This window comes from Pseudopipra pipra, chromosome 2 (assembly GCF_036250125.1).
Source record: "Pseudopipra pipra isolate bDixPip1 chromosome 2, bDixPip1.hap1, whole genome shotgun sequence".
NCBI classification, from domain to species: domain Eukaryota; kingdom Metazoa; phylum Chordata; class Aves; order Passeriformes; family Pipridae; genus Pseudopipra; species Pseudopipra pipra.
Genome location: NC_087550.1, coordinates 74,072,527 through 74,092,949, shown reverse-complemented (window position 1 = coordinate 74,092,949; position 20,423 = coordinate 74,072,527). Strand labels below are relative to the sequence as shown.

The window sequence follows — 20,423 nt, the reverse complement described above, 5'->3', positions numbered from 1 at the left end:
AACCTTCTGACCCTTATAGATATAGAAGTATGTAATCTATAGTCATTCAACATATGCTGCTGCTTACAGCATATTTTTTCAAATAAAGAGTGTATTTTTAAATGAAAAAATATATTACTCAAGTAGAGTACAAAGTAATAAATGTTCTCACCTTGAAAAAAAAAATTTGTATCATGGATTCATGTTGCATTAACATGTAGTTTTTGAACAGTAAATTAATAATCTCTTATGCTTATTTAGCACATACAATTTTGATATGACTTCATCTCATTTTGATTTCTGTTTCTAATTCTTATTGAATTGCAGCTATGATTTCTAGAATTTTACTGGTACTTTCAGATTTTAATGAATAACTATATCACTACAATTTATTTTTTTCCTAATAAAATTTCTTTTTGTTTTATTGCAGAGTTTCCTAACTTACATAAATCTTGTTTTATTTTGGATGAAATTCTGACATTGAGGTAGCATTTCACTTCACTGATTCTATTAGTACAGGAAAATAGAGCCCAAGTATCAAAATCTGTGAGCAAGAGACTTAACTTTTCTTTTTGTTACTTATCCATCAAAATTTAGTATTTTTACTCTCTCAACATACTTGTAGTAGACATGGGGTGGCATTTACCCCATTTCCCAAATCCTGTCCATGATGATATGACCTGTATATGTGCAGGTTAAGATTTAGACATAAATGACCCGTAGGTCCCTCACTCACAGGTTTGTTCCCCTTTCTGAGTTCTGCCTTTGGCAGTGGGCAGTAAAACCAGTAACAAGAACTTTTCAACTGTTGCAAGATAATTTTTTTCCAAATTATTTAATACACAATTTTATTTTTCCTTTTGCAAGTAGGAATAAGATTTTCATGCCTGAAATATAGGCATAAGAAATAGCTCTGGAAATGTCATAGTTTTTCTTCATCCTTTGCATGCCTGAAAAATTTATTTATTGCCTTGAATACTCTTCCACTGTGGATAGAATTTCTTCAATTGTTTTCATGAATGAAACTGTTAATTCAAGCTGATAATTTACAGACTGCCAAAGCTTTAAAGAGTGCTTGCTCAGAATCTGACATATACATTAGATAAATTAGCACCTGGGAAAATGCAATATGTAATGGTTATTATTGCAATTATTTTTTATTCTCTTGTATTACATAAATTTTGTTTAAGTTTTGTAGAAGTTTGTTGATAACAACAGATTTCAAAGTTAAAACTTCAGTCAACTCACACATAACTAATACCTTGAGTTAAACCTGTGGATAAGTTCAGGGACTTGCATACTAAAAGGAGGCTGAGGTGGTTTTCAGGTATATCATAATATAACTAGGAACAGTTCTTCTCAGAAGAGCCTTCTGTGACACCTAAACCTAAAGAGGCAAGAAATTGCTCCTGTGGGAGATGAGCTGTTCTTACTGGAAAAATTCAAGCACAGCAAATAGGTACTGGAGCATGCTTTAATGGAGGCTTATCTGCTCTAGGCTGCCTCTGTACTTAATGGTAAACAGGTGTTAAAAGCCTCCTTTAGAACTGAATCATCCTCTCAAGAAAGCTGTTTCTTTCAGTTGACTATGTCTCTCTGTCCCTCAGGGAAAGTAAGGATCTAAGATAATTTAAAGGCTCGTTTAAGTGCTGGAAGCTAGATGGGAGAAACTCAAGTTCAGGAATCTATTTTTGGCTATGCCAGAACTCACTAAAAATGAGTAAGTATCCATGCTACTAACCTCAGTTCTGGAAATTAAGAGAAGCAGTTTACATGAAGTTCTGCGCTATTATGTTATGCTCTTTAAAGGTTAGTAATGAGAAAATAGAGCTTGAGGTTGTGTCTGTGGGAAGTCTTTAATCATAAACCAGATGAATTAACAAATCCGAGGGACAAAAGATTCTGAGACAGACAAAAATTGTGTTTGACTGAGTCAGACTGCTAATGGAAATTTTTATTATCAACCCATATCAAAATGTTCCATGATATGTTATGATTCAGTACAAGCCTGTTTAAGAGTTAATTAGCTTTACATTACTCCTTCACATCTCCCAAAGGAAATACAGTGTACATGAGAAATTCACATTTGGTTGCTGAGATGTTGTAGGTCTTACTCTCAAGTTCCAATCTCACCATGGCTCTGCTGAAGTCTTCCCCAGTGCTGGTTTTGATACTAACTTTTCTGCAGTCGATTTAGTTTTGGAACTTGGAGAATCAGAAATCAGCTCTTGTCAAATACTTAAGTCTTTAGCATGAGTGACATGCTTACTTGCATGTATTGTCTACAACCTAATATATACCACAAAGAGGTCTTGTAAGAGGTCTTCTGTTGTCAAGTTCTTCAACTCATATGCTCCAACAAGATAGTAATAGCTTATATCAATTCAGAGAGTGAGGAATCTCCTCTTGACAGCCTTAACATTATGATTCATCACATCTACTTTGTCCTGATCTCAACCCTCAACAACCTAACTGTATAATGACACTTATACTGATACTGAGGATGTCGGAAATACCTAATGTAAGGTTAGCTCTACTCTACTTTCATCAGGAATAAAACTGATTTTTGAAAAGCAATTAAAAACAACTGCCATATAAAGGCACTGGGTTTAGTATTGGCCTACAGCATATTCAATCTACATGCTATAAACTAATATCAAGGTGCTTTTTCCTGGAGAAGTCTGTGGCTTTTTTTGATACTCATAACATTCTGAAAACTGCTGACAGGCATTTTACTTTGTTTCTTCTCGTTATTCTGTTGTTGCTAGTCTGTTGATTGTGGCATTGTTCTGGTTTCTTTATAACACATCTAATATGACTTTATTGTGCCATAAATCTATATTTAATTTATTAGATAAAACCTATTTTCTATGCTTAAGTTAATATCTTGGGATTTATCTTTTTTTTGGCTTTGTGTGTTTTTCTCCAAATCTGTGCCTCTGCGTTCCACTGTAATTTAATACCAAATTACTGGTTTTACAGACCATTAAAAACAGAGTATTTGGTTCATCTGTCACAAATATGTCATTCAAGGAATATTCCAGGAAGAGTATACCCCTCATAGCATGCTATTTTATTGTAAAATATGGTGAGACGACTCCTTTCATTCAGAAGTTCTGTGGCAAGGAATTTCGACCAAGGAACTTGATAACTCGAGTTTAAGAATCTCTTTAAATTCACACGTTTCAAAATCACTTCCTCCTAGTCCGAGGAAACACTGAGCGTAGCAGTCTAGGCTTTTATATTTTGTAAAGCCAATTATGGATCTAAACATTTAATATTTTTCCTTTGTTTAATTTGGCATGTTTACACAGCCTTTTTTTCATTTATAATAATCAGTTAATAATCTTTCAAATGATCTGAGCAAGCTTAGCCTGAAAATCCATTCCAGGAATGCCTTTTCAGTCACTGAGTGTTTGTAGTATTCAATTTGATTATATAGTAGTTCAGCCTGACCTTTTCAAACTCTAAACAAACAAGAGCAGGGTTACTTTTTCAGTGATTTAAATTAATCAATATAAAAAGAAGTGTATGAAGTTGCAATGCATGTCATAGTGTTATGAATGTTGGCTAGATCCTTTATGGACTGACAACACTAATAAAAAAAAGTTAAGAGTTTCCTTTGGTGACATTTTACCAAAGATGTGAAATCACTCAATAATTGAAGGCCAATGCTTGCAGTTATATCTTCAAGTTAAAAAATACGTTTGTAAAGAATGCAGAGTTTGCAAAGATCTGGAAAAGACAACTTTGCAGTCAAGAGGAAACTCCTCTTCAGTTCTATTAGAAGAGAACATGCTGATATTATTTTTTTCCTTACACTCCACATGCCTATCTTACATTTTCAGTGGAGAATAAATGATCATAATTACTAGACTCTTGAATATTTTCATGTAAATAGAAACCAGTTCCAGATACTCTGAAGCTTAATGTGAGAGGAACCTTGAGATCCTGATGAATTGTACTGTGTGGCATTTTATATTTCCAGCCGATCAGTGGTTTTGCAAAATGCTCCCCATTAAAATGTTATGCGCCAGTCTATAACTGCCAAAACTTTTAACTGAATAAGACTTCAGAATTCTGTTTCACAGCATGGAATTTGTTGCTTCTCTGGAATTAACTTCTGATGAGGATAATTTAGTTTTTTAAAATCAGCCAGTTAATATGTACTGAAAAAAAATCTCAGTACATTCTGGGATAACTAGAACATACTGAAAAATGCTGAAAAATGGTACTTCCTGTACTAAAGCAGGATGATTTTAATTCTTTTTTTTTTTTTCCTGGGGTATACCTTCCTATTCTCTTTCAATATTTTCTGCATTGCAGATAGGAGATAGTAACAATACAAGGGCAAATGTATACACTTGCCTTTGCTTCATATAGCCTATGGTCACATCATATTTCAAAGGTAGTATTGAATCTGCTTCTCTCAAAGATTTTTAGGGTCAGCTTGACACTTGAATAAGGTTCTTCTCCACTGAAAATTGATAGCTCTGTGGTAAGAGACAAAGATGCTTGCAGCATCAGTTCAAGACAAACATCAAGAGGAGTGGCTCTGCTGATGGCAGAGTGCATATGAAGGTCCTAGAGGTGTAACTCTTCTGTACGCATATATACATATGTGTGTGTGTGTCTACTCATATGTTTAGGAGACCATATTAATATATATATCTCCTATGTATACCTCTCCTACATTATAGCTACAAGTATAACTTTTTGTGGGGGGAGGTGCCTGCCTTACTACCCAGTAGTAATGTATCATTCCTCAATCATCTGTCTTCTTTAAGATGCCACACAACTACAGAGGAAATGTGATCAAACAGTTCCCCGAGACGCAGTGGCTGCATTTGATCTTTGCCTACAGAGTATGTGACTATAAGTGTATTTCTCTGCACTCCCCACTACTAATTCGACCCCAGAACAGTAAAGAAGAATTTACCCTTCTAGATGAGATTTTCACACATGTATCACACAGAGTTACATGTTTAGTGAGTTTGGGTATTTTGATAATTCTATAATCTACATACAATAAAGAATTAATATATCTCTAGTAACTGCAACATGCCACTTAGTAACAATGAATATAGATAAATCGGAAGCATTTGAAAAAGAGCTAAGAACCAGTGAGGACCACAGTTATGCATCTAACAACTTTCTGAAAATATGTCTGAAATCAGTGGAATTTCAGTGTCTAAATACTTTGGTGAATCTGGGTGCGCAGTGTGTCTAAATGATGCCTGATATGGGAACATTATAGTAATTGCCAAGAATGCTTTCAATGTGTCATTCCCATGATAGGGAAAAATAAATCAGAGAATATGATCAATAGGCTTCCTAAGCTGAAAGGTTGTGGCGTTAAAAAAGGAAAATTTGTGATAAATGACAGTTTTTTAAATTACATTCCTTATCAAGTCAAAATCTCATGTATTTTAATGGAAATTTAATTACTACTGATTGAACAGGTACTATTGAAACAAATCCCATTCAACTGAGTTGGTCATGCTGTTAAAAAAGTAATTTTTGTTTCTAACATCTTTAAACCTTTTGAGTTATTTTTCTGACAGGGTACTTGAGTACTTGAAACCTAGGTTACTGTTTACATTAACTCAATAGCACTTTGTTGCAATGTGTTTTGACCCTTCATTTCTATGGTGTTCCTTCTACCTACTGACATTCCCTAGTTTTAAGTAAACAGGAAGTGCAAAATGGACTATTTGCAATCCCTATGTGGGGAAAGAAAGATAGAGCATCAGCAGATTTTATGAATGTTTAGATGAGCCTAGTCTGCCATGCAGTCTCCTAGAATGCATTTGGAACATTTTTCAGCCACACAAGAGTGACTGTTTTGGAGCTATTCCAGAAGCTCAGCTTTGAGTCAAAGAGAGAAGTCTGCATTTACAAAGAACCATTCACAGCTGTCAGAAGTTAGCTGTCTGTGGGACTCAAAGTACAGCTGCAGTTTTTCCAGAATACTGACTACTTCTGTGGCAACCAGAGTCTGTTCACTAGTACTGGGATTTCTGAAGCTTTACCAGAAAAATCTCAATGCCCTATGCCTGTAATTTCCATTTCTGTGTTTTTGTTGCTCATTTGTTGTTTTGTGTTCCAATGACTCACTGAATTATTTTTCTAAAGTTAGGAAAATGTAAGATATCAAGTTTTGAAATTATATGCTTATTATCTCCAGGGTTTTGGGGTTTTGTTTTTAAGCTTCCTGAATTAACAGAAAGCAGTAAACTCTATTTTTTAGTTTTTCTGAAACATATAAAATTGGCTTCATGGCTTTATGAAGAAGAAACAGCAGCAATATTTAAACTATATAGGAGTGATGGGAATGTATCCTCCCAATTTTGCTACAGTCAGAAGTATATCCTCCTCTTTTTACTTCAGTAAGGATGCTATCTACAATTCCATTTTTCCTGTAGACACTCTCAATATTCCTCATTTTCAGTTCATATTGAATGTTCAGAGAAACAAACATATTGTGATGTAATGCAGTATAAAGCTACAACAGCACTTCTCAGAAATACAGTAATAACCAGGGATAAAATGTTTATGTTATGCAACATTTTCTGATTTTTTTTTTCTAATCCCCTTCTGCCATTGTCTCATTGAAAAGTTTGCATAATTATAGCAAGGAAATGAAAAGCAATTGGAAACAGAAAACATACTTTTTTATTTCTTTCAGGAAGTGCATGGTACACATTAGAATAATATAAAGTTGTATAGGGCAAACGCTAACATTTTTTGAATTATATCATAGAATGTCATCTTAAAGAATATTTCAAATATGAAAACACAGGGAAAAAAACTACTATGAAGCCAGAGAGATCCAATCATAGCTTTGAAATGGATCAAGACTTAAAATCAGGATAGCTTTTATAACATTGGGTTTACATCTAAAACAGCATCAAAATGCTTAATTTTTTTTATATATTTTTCCTTATGAGTAAATTTCATTGTTCTCAGGCTATCATTTTATGTATGAAAATTTTAGATGTCAATGCAGAGGAGGCTTACAAACTTAGCAAAGGAACCTTGGCCCAACTCCTTTTTTTTTTTCTTTTGTGTTACTTGGAAATAACTTGAAGTGTTCGCCAGTGCATACACACATTTCAATCACTGTAAAGAATAGGAAGGGAAGAGGGGGATGACATTTTAAGAATGATGACTTCTCTTTGTTTTGTTGTTCCTGACCCTGATCCACCTTACTTGCATGTTCCTTATGACTTCTAACTTTACTACCTTCTTGAGGCTGGCCAGGTAGTGTAGAATCTGAAAGGCTTCTGAGGAGCTGCAGTGAAAATCCCTCTGCAGTTAGGGCTGGGTGTGTCAGTGTCAAGCTTCTCTCCTGTGTGCAGCACAGAAACTGAGTGTTGTTCAGTGGGAGCATTTCTAGATATCCAGTTTCTCTGAACACATTGATTTTATCTTTAAAATCTCCTGGATTTCTGTTCTAATTTCCAGAGGAAGAAAAAAAAAAGATAGAAAAAACAACTATATTCATGGAAAAGGAAAAGACCTGTAAATGCATGTTCTCAGTATTTTGATCTTCTTGCAAGAAATATTTTTTTAAGCTCCTTTTCCTTCTCCAGTAATAAGCAGATGCCACAGGCCGGTAATTTTGAATGTAGCTGTGATATCAGTATGAATGAGTCTGTACCTTATGATGCACCGGGTTTCTTCAGGAAGAGAGTCTCTTGGATTTGAATATGTTTCCATATTCTGAGTAGTGCTGCCTTGCTGTATTTAGCTATGCATCAGGATGCCACTCAGTGAAAATTACTTTCCCTCTGTGTTTGCATTGTTTATTTTACATAGTAAGTTTTTTGTTTGGTTGGTTTTATGCTTTTACCATGGCTTTTCCTCTCTAATATTTTTTGAAGCCAGATCCTGATCACCATATTTAAATTATTCACCATTATCAAATCACTGGAAGAATATACATATATACAAATGGGTGACATGACATCCATGATGTTTAAAGAAATATTCAGAAAACACTGTTGAAAAGGGCTGTGAAAATCAGCATCCAAAAAGTATCAAAAAACAAATTTGCTATTTTATTTCAAAAGTTATCTGAGTTAGTATATTTTCTTCCCATTCCTGAAGAATGGAGAGAAAATCCATGTTGACAGATGAGTGCATAACTCTACCCTATGGTGCCCAAGACATTCTTTAAACCAAATAGCACATTATTATTGTACTGTCATCATGTTACCAGAGGTTTCTAGGCAGCCTTGAGGCATTCACTTCCTAAACCACTGGGAGATATTTATCTCATGAAATTTGACATGCCCATTTTGCATAGAAAAGTACTCAAATGAAGTCACCTTTCATCATCTCAGGACTTGCAAGTTGTCAAAAGACTAGGCTTCCAAGGCAGTTATGAAAGAGCAGATATTTGTCATTGTTTGGATTCTGTATTGCACTTTGACCACTGTTTATGGAATAAAAGTGAAATGCTCAGAAAAAAAAAAAAAAACACAACTAAATCTTGAAATGTTATTGCTATTTCTTTGATCCCAACCTTGTACTCTGTTTTCTAGTGTGGTAATAAACTGTTATTCAGTTATGATAATAGCAAAAAACTTGATGATGGAAACACTTTTTAATAATGTCTGATTAGTACAGAGAACTTGTTATAATTTGGTAGCCCTTGAGCAATATATTTATCAAGACTCAAATGTTATATGGATAATGCAAAAATTCAGTGTTGAACTGTTAAAACAGCGAAGTCTTTTTGGAATGGAGATGATCAGTGTGATGAGGGAGACAATAGGAAGGACTAAAAGTAAGAAAAACTCATGGGCCAAAATAAAGAAAATTTAATAAGTGAAGACAAACAAAACAGAGCAAAATAAGTAATGCAGAGGCAATCACTCATCACCTCCCACTATCAGACTGATGTTCAGCCGATTTCCAAGCAATGCCTGCTTTTGAAAAACTACCCCTGCTTCAGACCTTCCCTCCTCTCCCCATTTTATTGCTAAGCATGATATTATATGCTTTTGAATATCCCTTTAGTCCATTTGGGTAGCCGTCACGGCTGTGTCCCACTCCAGCCTCTCCCACCACTAGCCAGCTCCCTGCAGGGGCAGGGAGAGTAAGAAACAGAGAAGTTCTTGATGCTGTGCAGGCGCTGTTCAGCAGCAGCTAAAACATAGGTGTGCTATCAACACTGTTTTGATTACTAATCTGAAATGGCATCATATGGGCTGCTGTGGAGAAAATTAACTCCATCCCAGCCAGACTCGATACAACACATCAATTATTTAACAGCAAATCTTACTACTTATTCCACTATTTTTGTAAAATAGCTGATTATAACTGCTGGCAAAGACATGAAGACAAACTAGGCGTACTCTCCTGTGTTGTTACTGTATGACAATTTTTAGATTTATAAGCCACAGTGCCATAGAATTAATTGTGGGGAAGAAGACTGGATGCTTATGTCTTAAACTGTTCTAAGAAAATAAATGTCAGGGAAAGAGAGTAAAAATCAGCTACATTGTTCAAAATCAATTGTAAAACAGAGTTTCAAATTATCCTCTTCTGAGAGAAAATTTTGTCACCAAAATTTGCATAAGATTTACCCAAGTGCAAGCATAATAAATATGTTCAGAGAATCATAATCAACAAGGACTGAAATTAGAAAATATTAATCAAAACATATATCCGGAATGTTTTATTGCAATATATTCCTTTGGAAACTGAAAGATGGTCACATCCAGTAATTTATACACTATGTTTTAACAAGTGTGTCCCTAAACAGATGAACAAATATGTATGAATATATTAATATCAATATATATACAGATACACACATCTGACCACCAATATATCACAAAATCAGAGCATGGCTGAGGTTGGCAGGAACCTCTAGAGGTCATCTTGTACACCTCCTCTGCTCAAGAAGGGCTACCTAGAACAGGTCCAAGACCACATCCAAATGGCTTCTGATTATGTCCAAGGGTGGAGATTCCCCAATCTCTGGGGACAACATACATGTGCCTATAGTATATGTCTATGATTTTTTTACAAAATTGAAGCAAAGCAAAAACTGAAAACTCTGGCAAACACCAAACAAAATATTATAATTTGCTTTTAAGGGTAAAATGCTTGGTTATTTCTACTGGATATAGTTAATATACATATATAATGTCTTTGTTTTCTTTTGTCAGTAGGAGGTTGTTCCACCAAATGCTATATAAATAATTCTGAGAGAGAAAAAATAATATTGAATTCAGACCATTTATTCTCACTTAATATTTCGGTGTCTTTATGTATTGACAGTCCTGTCTTTTCAGGGTTGCATGTAATATTGTGTATTATCTGGTCTAGTCTTTTTTTTAACCAGGCACAAGGCCACTTTTGTACACTTTTCTCTTTCTGAAGATAAATACTAAGACTGATTTACCCCTTTTCCTTTGTAATAATTCAAGGGCTACTATTTACTGTTTAATTAAAAATGTTTTTTATTAATTTTCATAAGTTTATTTGGTATGAACTTGGAAGGTATATATGAGAACATTTACTCATCCACCTACTGATCTAATTTGCAGGTCATTTGTGATGTGACTAAGCACTAAAATCAATAAATTGGATTTTTCCATTGTGAAATTTATGCTGAATAAGAGGTTATTTTTTTTTTAATCAAAGTTCTTTTCAGAAATATTTTACCAGAGACCATTTCTCTGATTCCAGTTTTAGTTTTCACATGTCATTGGAAAGACTTGAGTTAGTGATTATGTTCAAATCGTAGAACCATAGGCTCATAAAGGAGGTTAAGTCAAAAAGGACCTTTGGAGGTCATCTTTTCCAACTACCCACTCAAAACAGGACCAGCTTCTAAATATCAGGTCTTATCAATCTTTTGTAAATGTTGCTCTTGACACAACTATTAAGGGAGTAACTGAGAGTTTATTTATATCTACGAAGGAATTTCTGTTGACTTTCAATTAGCCTGGAATAATTGATAAGAAATGCGTTTTGAGTTCCTTTGAAAATCAGCTTGTACTAGTTTTGAGTGATTGAGAATTTTATATAGGTGTAGTGGACTGAATTTGGCTGGACACCAGCTGCCCACCGAAGCTGCTCTATCATTCCTCCTCCTCAGCAGGAGAGGGGGAGAAAAAATATAACAAAAGGCTGGTGAGTTGAGTTAAGGACAGGGAGAGATCACTCACTGCTAACATCATGGGCAAAACAGACTCCCTTGGGGAAAATAAATTTGTTTGTTTACCAATCAAATCAGAGTAGTGTAATGAGAGAGAAAGCCAAATCTTTAAGTACCTTCCCTCCACCCTTCCCTTCTTCTTGGGTTCAACTTCACCTCTTTCCCTGCTGCAGCTCAGGGGGATGGGGGATGGGAGATTGCAGTCAATTCATCCTATGCTGTCTCTGCCACTCCTTCCTCCTCACAGTCTTTCCCTGCTCCATTGTGGGGTCTCACCCACAGGAGACAGTCCTTCACAAATGTCTCCAACACAGGTCCTTCCAATGGGCTACAGTTCTTCAGGAACAACTCCAGCATGACTCCTTCTCATGAGGTGCAGTTCTTCAGGAACAAACTGCTCCCCCATGGGTTCCCCCAAAGGGTTACAGGTCCTGTCAGCCGCCTGCTACAGTATGGGCTTCCCATGGGGTCACAGCCTCCTTCAGGCATCCACCTGCTCGGGCATGGGCTCCTCCGCACGCTGTAGGTGGATCTCTCCTCCACCATGGACCTCTATGGGCTGCAGGGGGGCAGCCTACCTCACCATGTCTACAAACCTCATACAATACATAAATGTGTACTATGTATGATATACAAAGGGGCTATGGGATGTAGCATGGGTCCTTGTATAACAAGGAATGAAGACGCTCCTCGTCGGTGGTATGGTCAAAGAGCTCTTTAATTCAAATTTCCCACTCTTAAATCCCTGTGTACCATGTGACTTCTTCAGCCAATAGAGTTGTATGTGACTGCGCATGTCCCCTCGGGCCCCTCGGCCTGGCACATCCCCTGTGCATCCAGACATGCTCCCCACACATCCCCTCTCTCAAATATTTAAAGAAGTCACAAAAAACAGTGTAAAAAACAGTGCAAATAACCAGAACATTGTAAACTACCAAGCTTCGCAGCGACCCAGCGCATTGCTTCGCTTAGCTTCTTAACTCTAACATAAACCTTTTAAAACCTTATATTCCTATAGGGTAGTGCAACTTGGATAACTATTTTATTAACTTGGGGCCTTTAGCCCAACTGTGTGTAAACTATAACTTTTATTAATCTGAGGGTTTTTTAATAACTGGGGATTTCAACTTTATTCAAGAAACAGGGTAAGCATATCAAAACTCAATTTTTTCAAAGTGACCTTGTGGTGTAAGTAATGTGGTTTTGTGAGGTATTCTGTGTTTTTATGTTTTCCAGTCACACAATTCTCTTATTCATTCACTCAACTCACACACGACGGCCGTCATCATTCACACACAAACATACACACACCAATATTTGCAGTTTGCTTGTCACCACATTGGTCATTAACATAAACTGAAACATAACATAACTGTTTTTAAACTCCTGAGTTATCTGGTTCCTGCAGCTGTGATTGTGTATCCAAATAGGGCTTTACACACCTGGAGGGAATCCACTTCAGTTCTTTTCCTGTTGCCACACAAGCGTAACCTCTCCCCCAAGTCATAAGATCTAAAGGTCCTGTCCACTGTCCCGAAATCAAATCTTTTACCATGACTAGTGGCCTGGGAGAGGCAAACGCCTGAGATTTGTGCTGCTTCTCATATCTGCTTCTTTCAGCACTGTCACAATTTAAAAAATTGATAACATATGTGGCTTTCCACAAACGTTCTTGCGGACTACATAGCTTCTCCCCCCCTCTTTGTTTTATTAGCATCTCTTTCAGTGTGCGGTGTGCTCTTTCTACAATTGCTTGTCCCGTAGGTGAGTGAGGAATTCCTGTAATATGTGAAATTCCCCATTCTGATAGGAAGTTCCTTACCTTTTCAGAGACGTATGCTGGTCCATTATCACTTTTAATTTGTTTTGGAGTGCCAAGGGTAGCAAAACAGCTTAGCCAGTGTCTTATTACATCCTTGGCTTTCTCACCTGTGTGTGCTGTAGCAGTGATGTACTGTGAATGTGTGTCTACAGTTACATGTACATATTTCAAGGGGCCAAATTCTGGGATATGTGTAATATCTGATTGCCATATTTCATTGGATACTAACCCTCTGGGGTTAACACCTTCTTGAGATGGCATAGGGGTGATTTTTTGACAGTCTGGACAAGACAGTATGATATCTCGGGCCTGATTGATAGTAATTTTGAATTGTCTCTTTAGAGAGCGTGCATTCTGGTGAAAAAATGAATGGGACAATTTTGCTTGCTCAAGGGTCCTAGGTACTGTGTTGAACATTGCTGCTTTGTCAGCTTCCCGGTTTCCCTCAGCTATTGGCCCTGGCATGTCAGTGTGAGACCTGATGTGCATTATATAGAAATCAAACTTTCTGTGATTGACAAGGAACCAAATAGAACGCATTTCAAACAACAAATGAGGGTTAGAAACATCCCGAAGAAATGAACATTCTAGACGTGAAACTAACCCTGCAGCATAACAAGAATCAGTGACAATATTAACAGGTTGTTCAGAAAACTTTTCCAAGGCAATACGAATAGCAGCCAGTTCCAGAACCTGTACAGAGCATTGGTTCATGATCTGTACTTTTTGTTCCCATTGTCCTGTATCAGGATTCACCCAAGTCACTGCAGCCTTTTGTGATCGTCCAGATGCATCTGTAAAAACTGTGAGGCCTTTTATTGGCTCACTCCTGCATCTAGTCGTGGTTCTTAAAGGTAAATTACCGATTTCTGCCCAAAGTTTGTGCTTAGGGAGATTAACTGAAATGTTACCATCAAAACCTGCTAAGGCAGCTTGGAACTCGGTGTCCTCAGCCAGCATCCAAGCAAAATTGTCCTTCGTGGCTGGAATGTAGATGACCGCTGGATCCCTTCCATCTAGTTCCTGTAGTCGAGCTCTGCCTTTAATAACAAGCTTAGCAAACATTTCATTAATTGTCCATACAGTTTTATGTGGGGTGTGGGGCAGAAATAGCCATTCTAGAACCAGCAGTGGGTCCTTTTCAGTCTGGTCCCACTGAAACAAGACTGCAAATGGCTGGTACCTGCTGGGAACTAAGGCCAGGCAGATTTGCAGTTCAGGATTTCTCCTTCTGCTCTGCCTAGATTCTATTGCCTTGGCACAAATGTCCAACGCCTGTTTTGCCTCTGCTGTCAGAGACCTTTTAGACGTTAGATCAGAGTCCCCCTTTAGTAAAACAAAGAGAGGGTGTAGCTCCTCTGTGGTTAAGCCTAGAATAGGCCTTAACCAATTAATAGCTCCCAGGAGTTTTTGCAACTCATTTAGGGTTAAAGTGTCCTTTACCTCGAGTTGCAGTGGCTGTGGGGAAATCTGTTGCTGCGTGATTCTCCATCCAAGATAGGTCCAGGGCTGCGATCGCTGGATTTTCTCTGCTGCAACCTGCAAGCCTGCTTCTTGGACAGCATCAGTCAAGGCAGTAACAACAATTTGCAGTTCATTTTCTGTGGCCATGCTTATTAGAATATCATCCATGAACTGATATATTATTGCAGAGGGGAAACGCTTTCTAATGGGTTGAATAGCATTTGCAACTACTGTTTGGCATATGGTTGGACTGTTCTTCATCCCTTGAGGGAGAACAACCCAGTGATACCTTTGCATAGGCTGTGAGTTGTTTAATGCTGGAATGGAAAATGCAAACCTTGGGGCATCCTCGGGGTGCAGGAATATGGTAAAAAAGCAATCCTTTAAATCAATTATTGTCAGAGGCCAGTTTGCTGGGAGCATCGCAGGTGAGGGTAATCCTGGTTGCAATGTTCCCATAGGTTCAATGACTGCATTTACTGCTCTGAGATCCTGAAGCATCCTCCATCTGCCAGATTTTTTGGGAATGCAAAATACAGGAGTGTTCCAGGGACTATTTGTTGGCACAATGTGTCCTGCTTCTAATTGTTCCTCTACAAGCATTTTTAAATGATCAAGCCTTTCTTTTTTCATGGGCCACTGGTCTACCCAGACAGGCTGGTCACTTTTCCAGACCAGCTTAATCGGTGCTTGGGACGGCTGACCAATGGCCCCTATTGAAAAACCTGGCTGCTTGCAGGAGGTATTTGCATGACTGTGCCAAACTGTGAAAGTATATCACGTCCCCACAGAGAGCAAGGGATTGGAGCTATGAATGGAGCTACCTTTGCTAATTGTCCCTCCGGTCCCAAGACAGTGAGTATTTGAGCACTCTGTCTGGTTCTTTGTGTACCTCCCACCCCTTGAATGGTTGCAGCTGGGCAAACAGTGGGCCAGTCAAGTGGCCACTCCGAGTCCCTTATGATGGAAATATCGGCTCCCGAATCCACAAGGCCTGTAAATCGGTGCCCATTAACCTGGCACGTCATGAGTGGCTGTGTGGCTGTGATGGCTGTTGCCCAGTAAACTTGTGGTTGTCCCGTGCTGCCAAAGGCCCCTGAACCCCGCTCCCTCCCCCCCTCCCCTGCAGGCGACGCACTGTAGAAGGGGATTAACTGAGCAAGCTTCTGTCCTTTCGGGATGAAGCAGGGGGGTGAAGGGGTCCATGCCATTATTAGAATCTCACTATGAGAATCTGAATCTATTACACCTGGCAGCACAAACAAACCCATTCTGGTAGTGGAGGACCTTCCAATCAGCAGTGCATGTACCCCTGGATTAAGGGGACCCCAACACCCAGTCGGGATTAGCACCACCTCAGTGGAAGTTAAGACGACTGTGTCCCTGTTGGATAAGTCCAGCCCAGCGCTGGCTGCGGTGGAGGAGCGCAGATTGCTGGCTGGGGTGTAGGGGCACAGAGCGCTGGCTGAGCTGGGGGGGCGCAAATCGCCAGCCTGTTCCCTTGTGTCGCATGTGATTGCTGTACCGGGGCGTGCGACAGCGCCCCTCGCCTCCAGTTTTTTGGCATCCTCCTTGCTTTGGTTTGCTTTCGAGGTACCAATGCTAGGGGTCTCTGAGGGCAGTCCCTTTGGAAATGGTCGGGGGCCCCACAAATGAAGCAACCTTCTCTGGGTCTGGCCCCCTGCTGTGTCCTTAACTGAGTACTCAGTGCTACTGCTAGCAAATCTGATTGATGTGTTAAAGAACCTACTTCTTGGCAGGCACGAACTAATTCTGAGATACTGCAAGTTTCCCTCTTAGGAAGGGTTTGCAGAACTCTCTTACAGTCCACATTAGCATTTTCAAAAGCCAGTCTTCTGCTAAGGATTTCTCTGGCTTCCTCATTTTCAATCTGCCTATCCAGAGCAGATTGCAGCCGATCTAGGAATTTTGTGTAAGGTTCTGTTGGGCCCTGTACTATTTTTGTAAATGACAAGTTTGCGTCTCTGTCTGATGAGGGTAATTTCCTTATTGCCCGCAGGGCATGCTTTGCAATGACTTCGTATACCTCTCTATTGTAGCCGGTTTGTGCGTCTATGGAACGATAGTTACCATCCCCTGTGAGTTGGTGTGCTGATACTCCTGCTTGTGGGTCATTAGCATAGGCAGAACAGATTTCTCTAAAATCGTTCAGCCATACATTGTACTGTGTGTTAGAAAGGCTTATTTGTAACAGGGTTCTCCAGTCATGAGGCATGAAGATATATGTGGAACTTAGTGATTCTAAAAATGCAAGCGTGTTAGGGGATGAAACACCCGTTTCTCTTATTAACTGTCTCAGTTCTTTGGTTAGTTCATGTGGTAATGGTTGGAATCTGCGGCTTTGACGTGGGCCGATAATTACTGGACATGCTTGTATAACTTGTAAGTCCCCAGTACGCAATGCCTCTTCTCTACATAAAGCCCACCTATCAATTGTGCCCTCTCGGTATGTCGCTTCATCCCTTGCCGGCGGAGCTATCCCGAAATCCCCCTCCTCCTCCCCCCACTCCTCCCAATCCCCCCCCCCTGCAGCTCCGGCGAAAGCGGCTGCCTGTGGGTGGGTGGTGGTGGTGGTTGGGGAAGACGGCGCAGGGGCGGGGAAGGATGGGTCAGCGTCCGTATCGCGTGGCGGGCGAGATGGTGGTGCCCGCCCCTGGGCGCGTACTCGGCGTTCATGTGCGGGATGGGTTGGCAAGTAAGCTGGACTAGCCCCCCCACCCCCGTCACGGGACCCCCTGCTGCTGTCCCACGGACTGGAACTTCGCATTTGAGGTCCCGCTCCCTCCCGCCGGTCCGTGTCTCTTGAGTTTCCTGTTCCCTTCCCCAGAGTTGAATTGTGAACGGCTCCACCCCCTCCCCCCGCCGCGGTTTGTGTGTTTGAATTGCGGCGCGTAAAAGTGGGGCTGCTGGTTGCAGCGTGAGTGGGGGTGTATGAGTTCGTCGTTCTTTTATGGGATCTGCTTAATGCAGTCATTATAGCTTGCCAGGCTGGATAAGCATTGTTTGCCTGGGAATCTCCTCCCTGAGCCCTGAGTTTGATAAGGTTGCCTATTTTGTCCCATATGTGAATGTTGAGGGCTTCAACTAGAGGCAGTTCTGGTACGGCTGCTTTAATGAGCCGCACCAACTCTGAGAGTTCAGCCCTTGTAACCTGAACATAGTAAGGATTCAGCAGAGCAACCAGTGCTTCTGTGTCTCGTGATAGTTCGGTAGGGAAAAAGTTTCCCATGTTACCTTTGAGCCTCGGCGCTGCTGGGGTGCGCTGCTGAAGAGGGTCTGTCGGTTTGTGGATTTGTGTTGGCTCACTGTCGGCTGGGCTGTGGCGTCCCGTCGGCGGCGGCTGATGTCCCGGTGCAGGCGGCAGACGGCAAGCGGCGGCGGCGGCACGGGCAGCTGTAGCGACGGACGCGGGGGCTGGCTGTAGAGGCGGTGACCTGGGGTTGCGGCGATCGGCGTGCGCGGGCTGCAAGCGGCGAACGAAGCGGCGGCGCTGGCGGCGGCCTCTCAGTCACGTGGCGACGGCTCGGCGTGGTCCCGGCTCCGTCTCCGGTGAGCGCGGCGTTCGCAGCGGTGGCAGCGGCGGCTCCGGGGGCTCCCGCGGTTCGCTGGGCGGCGCGGGGGTCGGAGTGCGCTGTATCGGAAGGCGCGGCTCGGCGCCTCCGTAAAGCCCCCGCGGTCTGAACACGGCGCAAGGGCTTTTGCTGGCAGTGCTTTTTAAGCACGCCGCAGGGTCAGTCAGCAGCAACGAGCAGGCGGGGAGCCGCGGCCAGTTTCTGCTGGACAGAAAACTGGAACGGGGGCTCCGCGGGGGTCAGCGGTGGCTGGGGTTGCTAGGACGCGGCAGCGGCAAGCCGCTTTTTGCACGTGGTCCACACAGTCGGTAGCGAAGGGTCGCTTTATCAAAAATGACCGACACTTAGGGATCAAACAGGCCTTTCCCTGACGATCTTAAGGTGCTCCGCAGTTCGGGGCTCCGAGCTGCAGCCACGTCTCGCCCAGGGATCAGTCTTAGACGTGCGGAATGCGTTCCAGACAGACTCACCGTCTTTGATGTTGCTTTGACCTTCTTCGCTCTCTCGGTGGCTGTTTTGACCTCTCGGTTTCTTCTTCAACTTCTTTCTTCTCTTCTTCTGTGCACTATCTTACTATTTTTGAGCTCGCTAAACTAAACTGTCCGTCTCTTAGATGCCACTAAGACCACGGATTATTGACGTCAAGGTTTTTTGCGGTAAAGACTCCCGTCTCCGAAAAATCGAGACGATCCCGGAGTCACCGGCTAATCTCCTGATCCAGGATATTTATCTCACTTAATATAAGCTAAAAATGTCCCTGTCGGGTCGCCATTTGTAGCATGGGTCCTTGTATAACAAGGAATGAAGACGCTCCTCGTCGGTGGTATGGTCAAAGAGAACTTTTATTCAAATTTCCCACTCTTAAATCCCTGTGTACCATGTGACTTCTTCAGCCAATAGAGTTGTATGTGACTGCGCATGTCCCCTCGGGCCCCTCGGCCTGGCACATCCCCTGTGCATCCAGACATGCTCCCCACAATGGGACAACTATATTTCTTAGATTGTAATGCACCACTTTTGTAAGACCCAGTTCTACCTTCTCTGGAAACACCTGTACCAGCACTCTAATAAAGTCAAATGAAACAGGCTTTTATTTCCAGCAGTCCCCTTTCTGCACTTTGACAAAAATGTCATTTATTTTAGAATTTGTTTAGACAACAGAAAATTGCCTTTCCTGTCTCACGAAGTTCCAGCAATAATTCTCTAAAATTCCCCGCTGAGCTAGATGTGTGAATTCACTTAAAGGTAATAGAGAAAAACAGACAGTTCTTAAATGTAGTTCACTTTATCCTAAAATACATTAGATAAGGTGATAACACCCTGTTTCCCAATGAACAGAAAACATTCTTCTTTGTATTAACTACAAATGGAATCAAGGTGGACCATATCACAAAGCCTACATATACACTGAACTCACCTAAATTTTAGTGAAATAATTCTTATCTTAAGAATAAATTCCCCATTTTCTTATTTATTTCTTTTTGTGAAGATTCTCGGGATTGTGATAAAGGACGCTGCTGCTTTATAACACCGCCAAGTTCTTTGGATTCTCCACATTATAGCAGTGGTATTGACCCTTCTTCTTCAGTCTTTTTGTCTTCTTATTGACAGTAGCTTTAGTTTATCATGCTTTAGCCACATATTTTCACTTCTTAAAAAATTTATTTGAAGGATGATATCAGGTTATTCCAGTTTCTCTGTTCTTCAATGAGTTCCCCAAAAATGAGAAAAATTTGAATGTGCTATTGCTTCTCATTCTGTGTAATATTTACAGTGATGTTCAACATTATGCCATTTTTTTATAATGTAAAAGTTTTTTGACTGTTTTAACAATATAATGAAATATATAATGAAATATAATGAAAACCTTAAGGAAATCTCTTATATTTATGGTTCTACTCATTGTTTAATTACTTTATTTATTTTTTATTTATTTAGTATCTATCAAGTCTGATAATATCTATTTACTAATAGATACTAATTTTCTTATTTAAAATAAGAAAAAAGACTCACAGAATTTTTGTTTTCTATAATCCTATATTTCTGAGTGACTATTATTTGAAAAAGAACAACTTTCAACCTAATGCAAGACCCTTCTGTTAGGTCTTAAAGAGCACAATGAACTGTCTCAAAACACTGTCAAAGAAGGAAATTCCCATAAAATAAGCCACCACAACAGATAAGCACAGACAGCAAGCAAGACGGCATTAATTCCAAGGCCTAAATGGAGGTGAAGGTTTGGAATTAGCATACCAAACAGAGTTGCACTATGCAGATTGTGGGAAAGCACAGACTGGCAACAACAGGAAGCCAGGCCTGGTAAGGCGGATCTGGGTAACCTATCCTATACAAAAATTCCCACCTGCAGACTGTAAGCACACTGGAC

General features: G+C 40.3%; 1 protein-coding gene across 1 annotated transcript; it reads right to left on the bottom strand.

The window, feature by feature from the left end:
- Window positions 1-15,810: 15,810 nt before the first annotated feature.
- Window positions 15,811-17,694, bottom strand: LOC135409698 (endogenous retrovirus group K member 5 Gag polyprotein-like). The gene has a single exon (XM_064645591.1). The coding sequence runs from the start codon at window positions 17,692-17,694 to the stop codon at window positions 15,811-15,813; it is 1,884 nt and encodes a 627-aa protein (XP_064501661.1).
- Between the last annotated feature and the right edge of the window lie 2,729 nt (window positions 17,695-20,423).

What these genes read in the sequence shown, in the direction of transcription:
- LOC135409698 (XM_064645591.1), bottom strand. Translation starts at nt 17,694, where the DNA reads ATGGGAAACTTTTTCCCTACCGAACTATCACGAGACACAGAAGCACTG.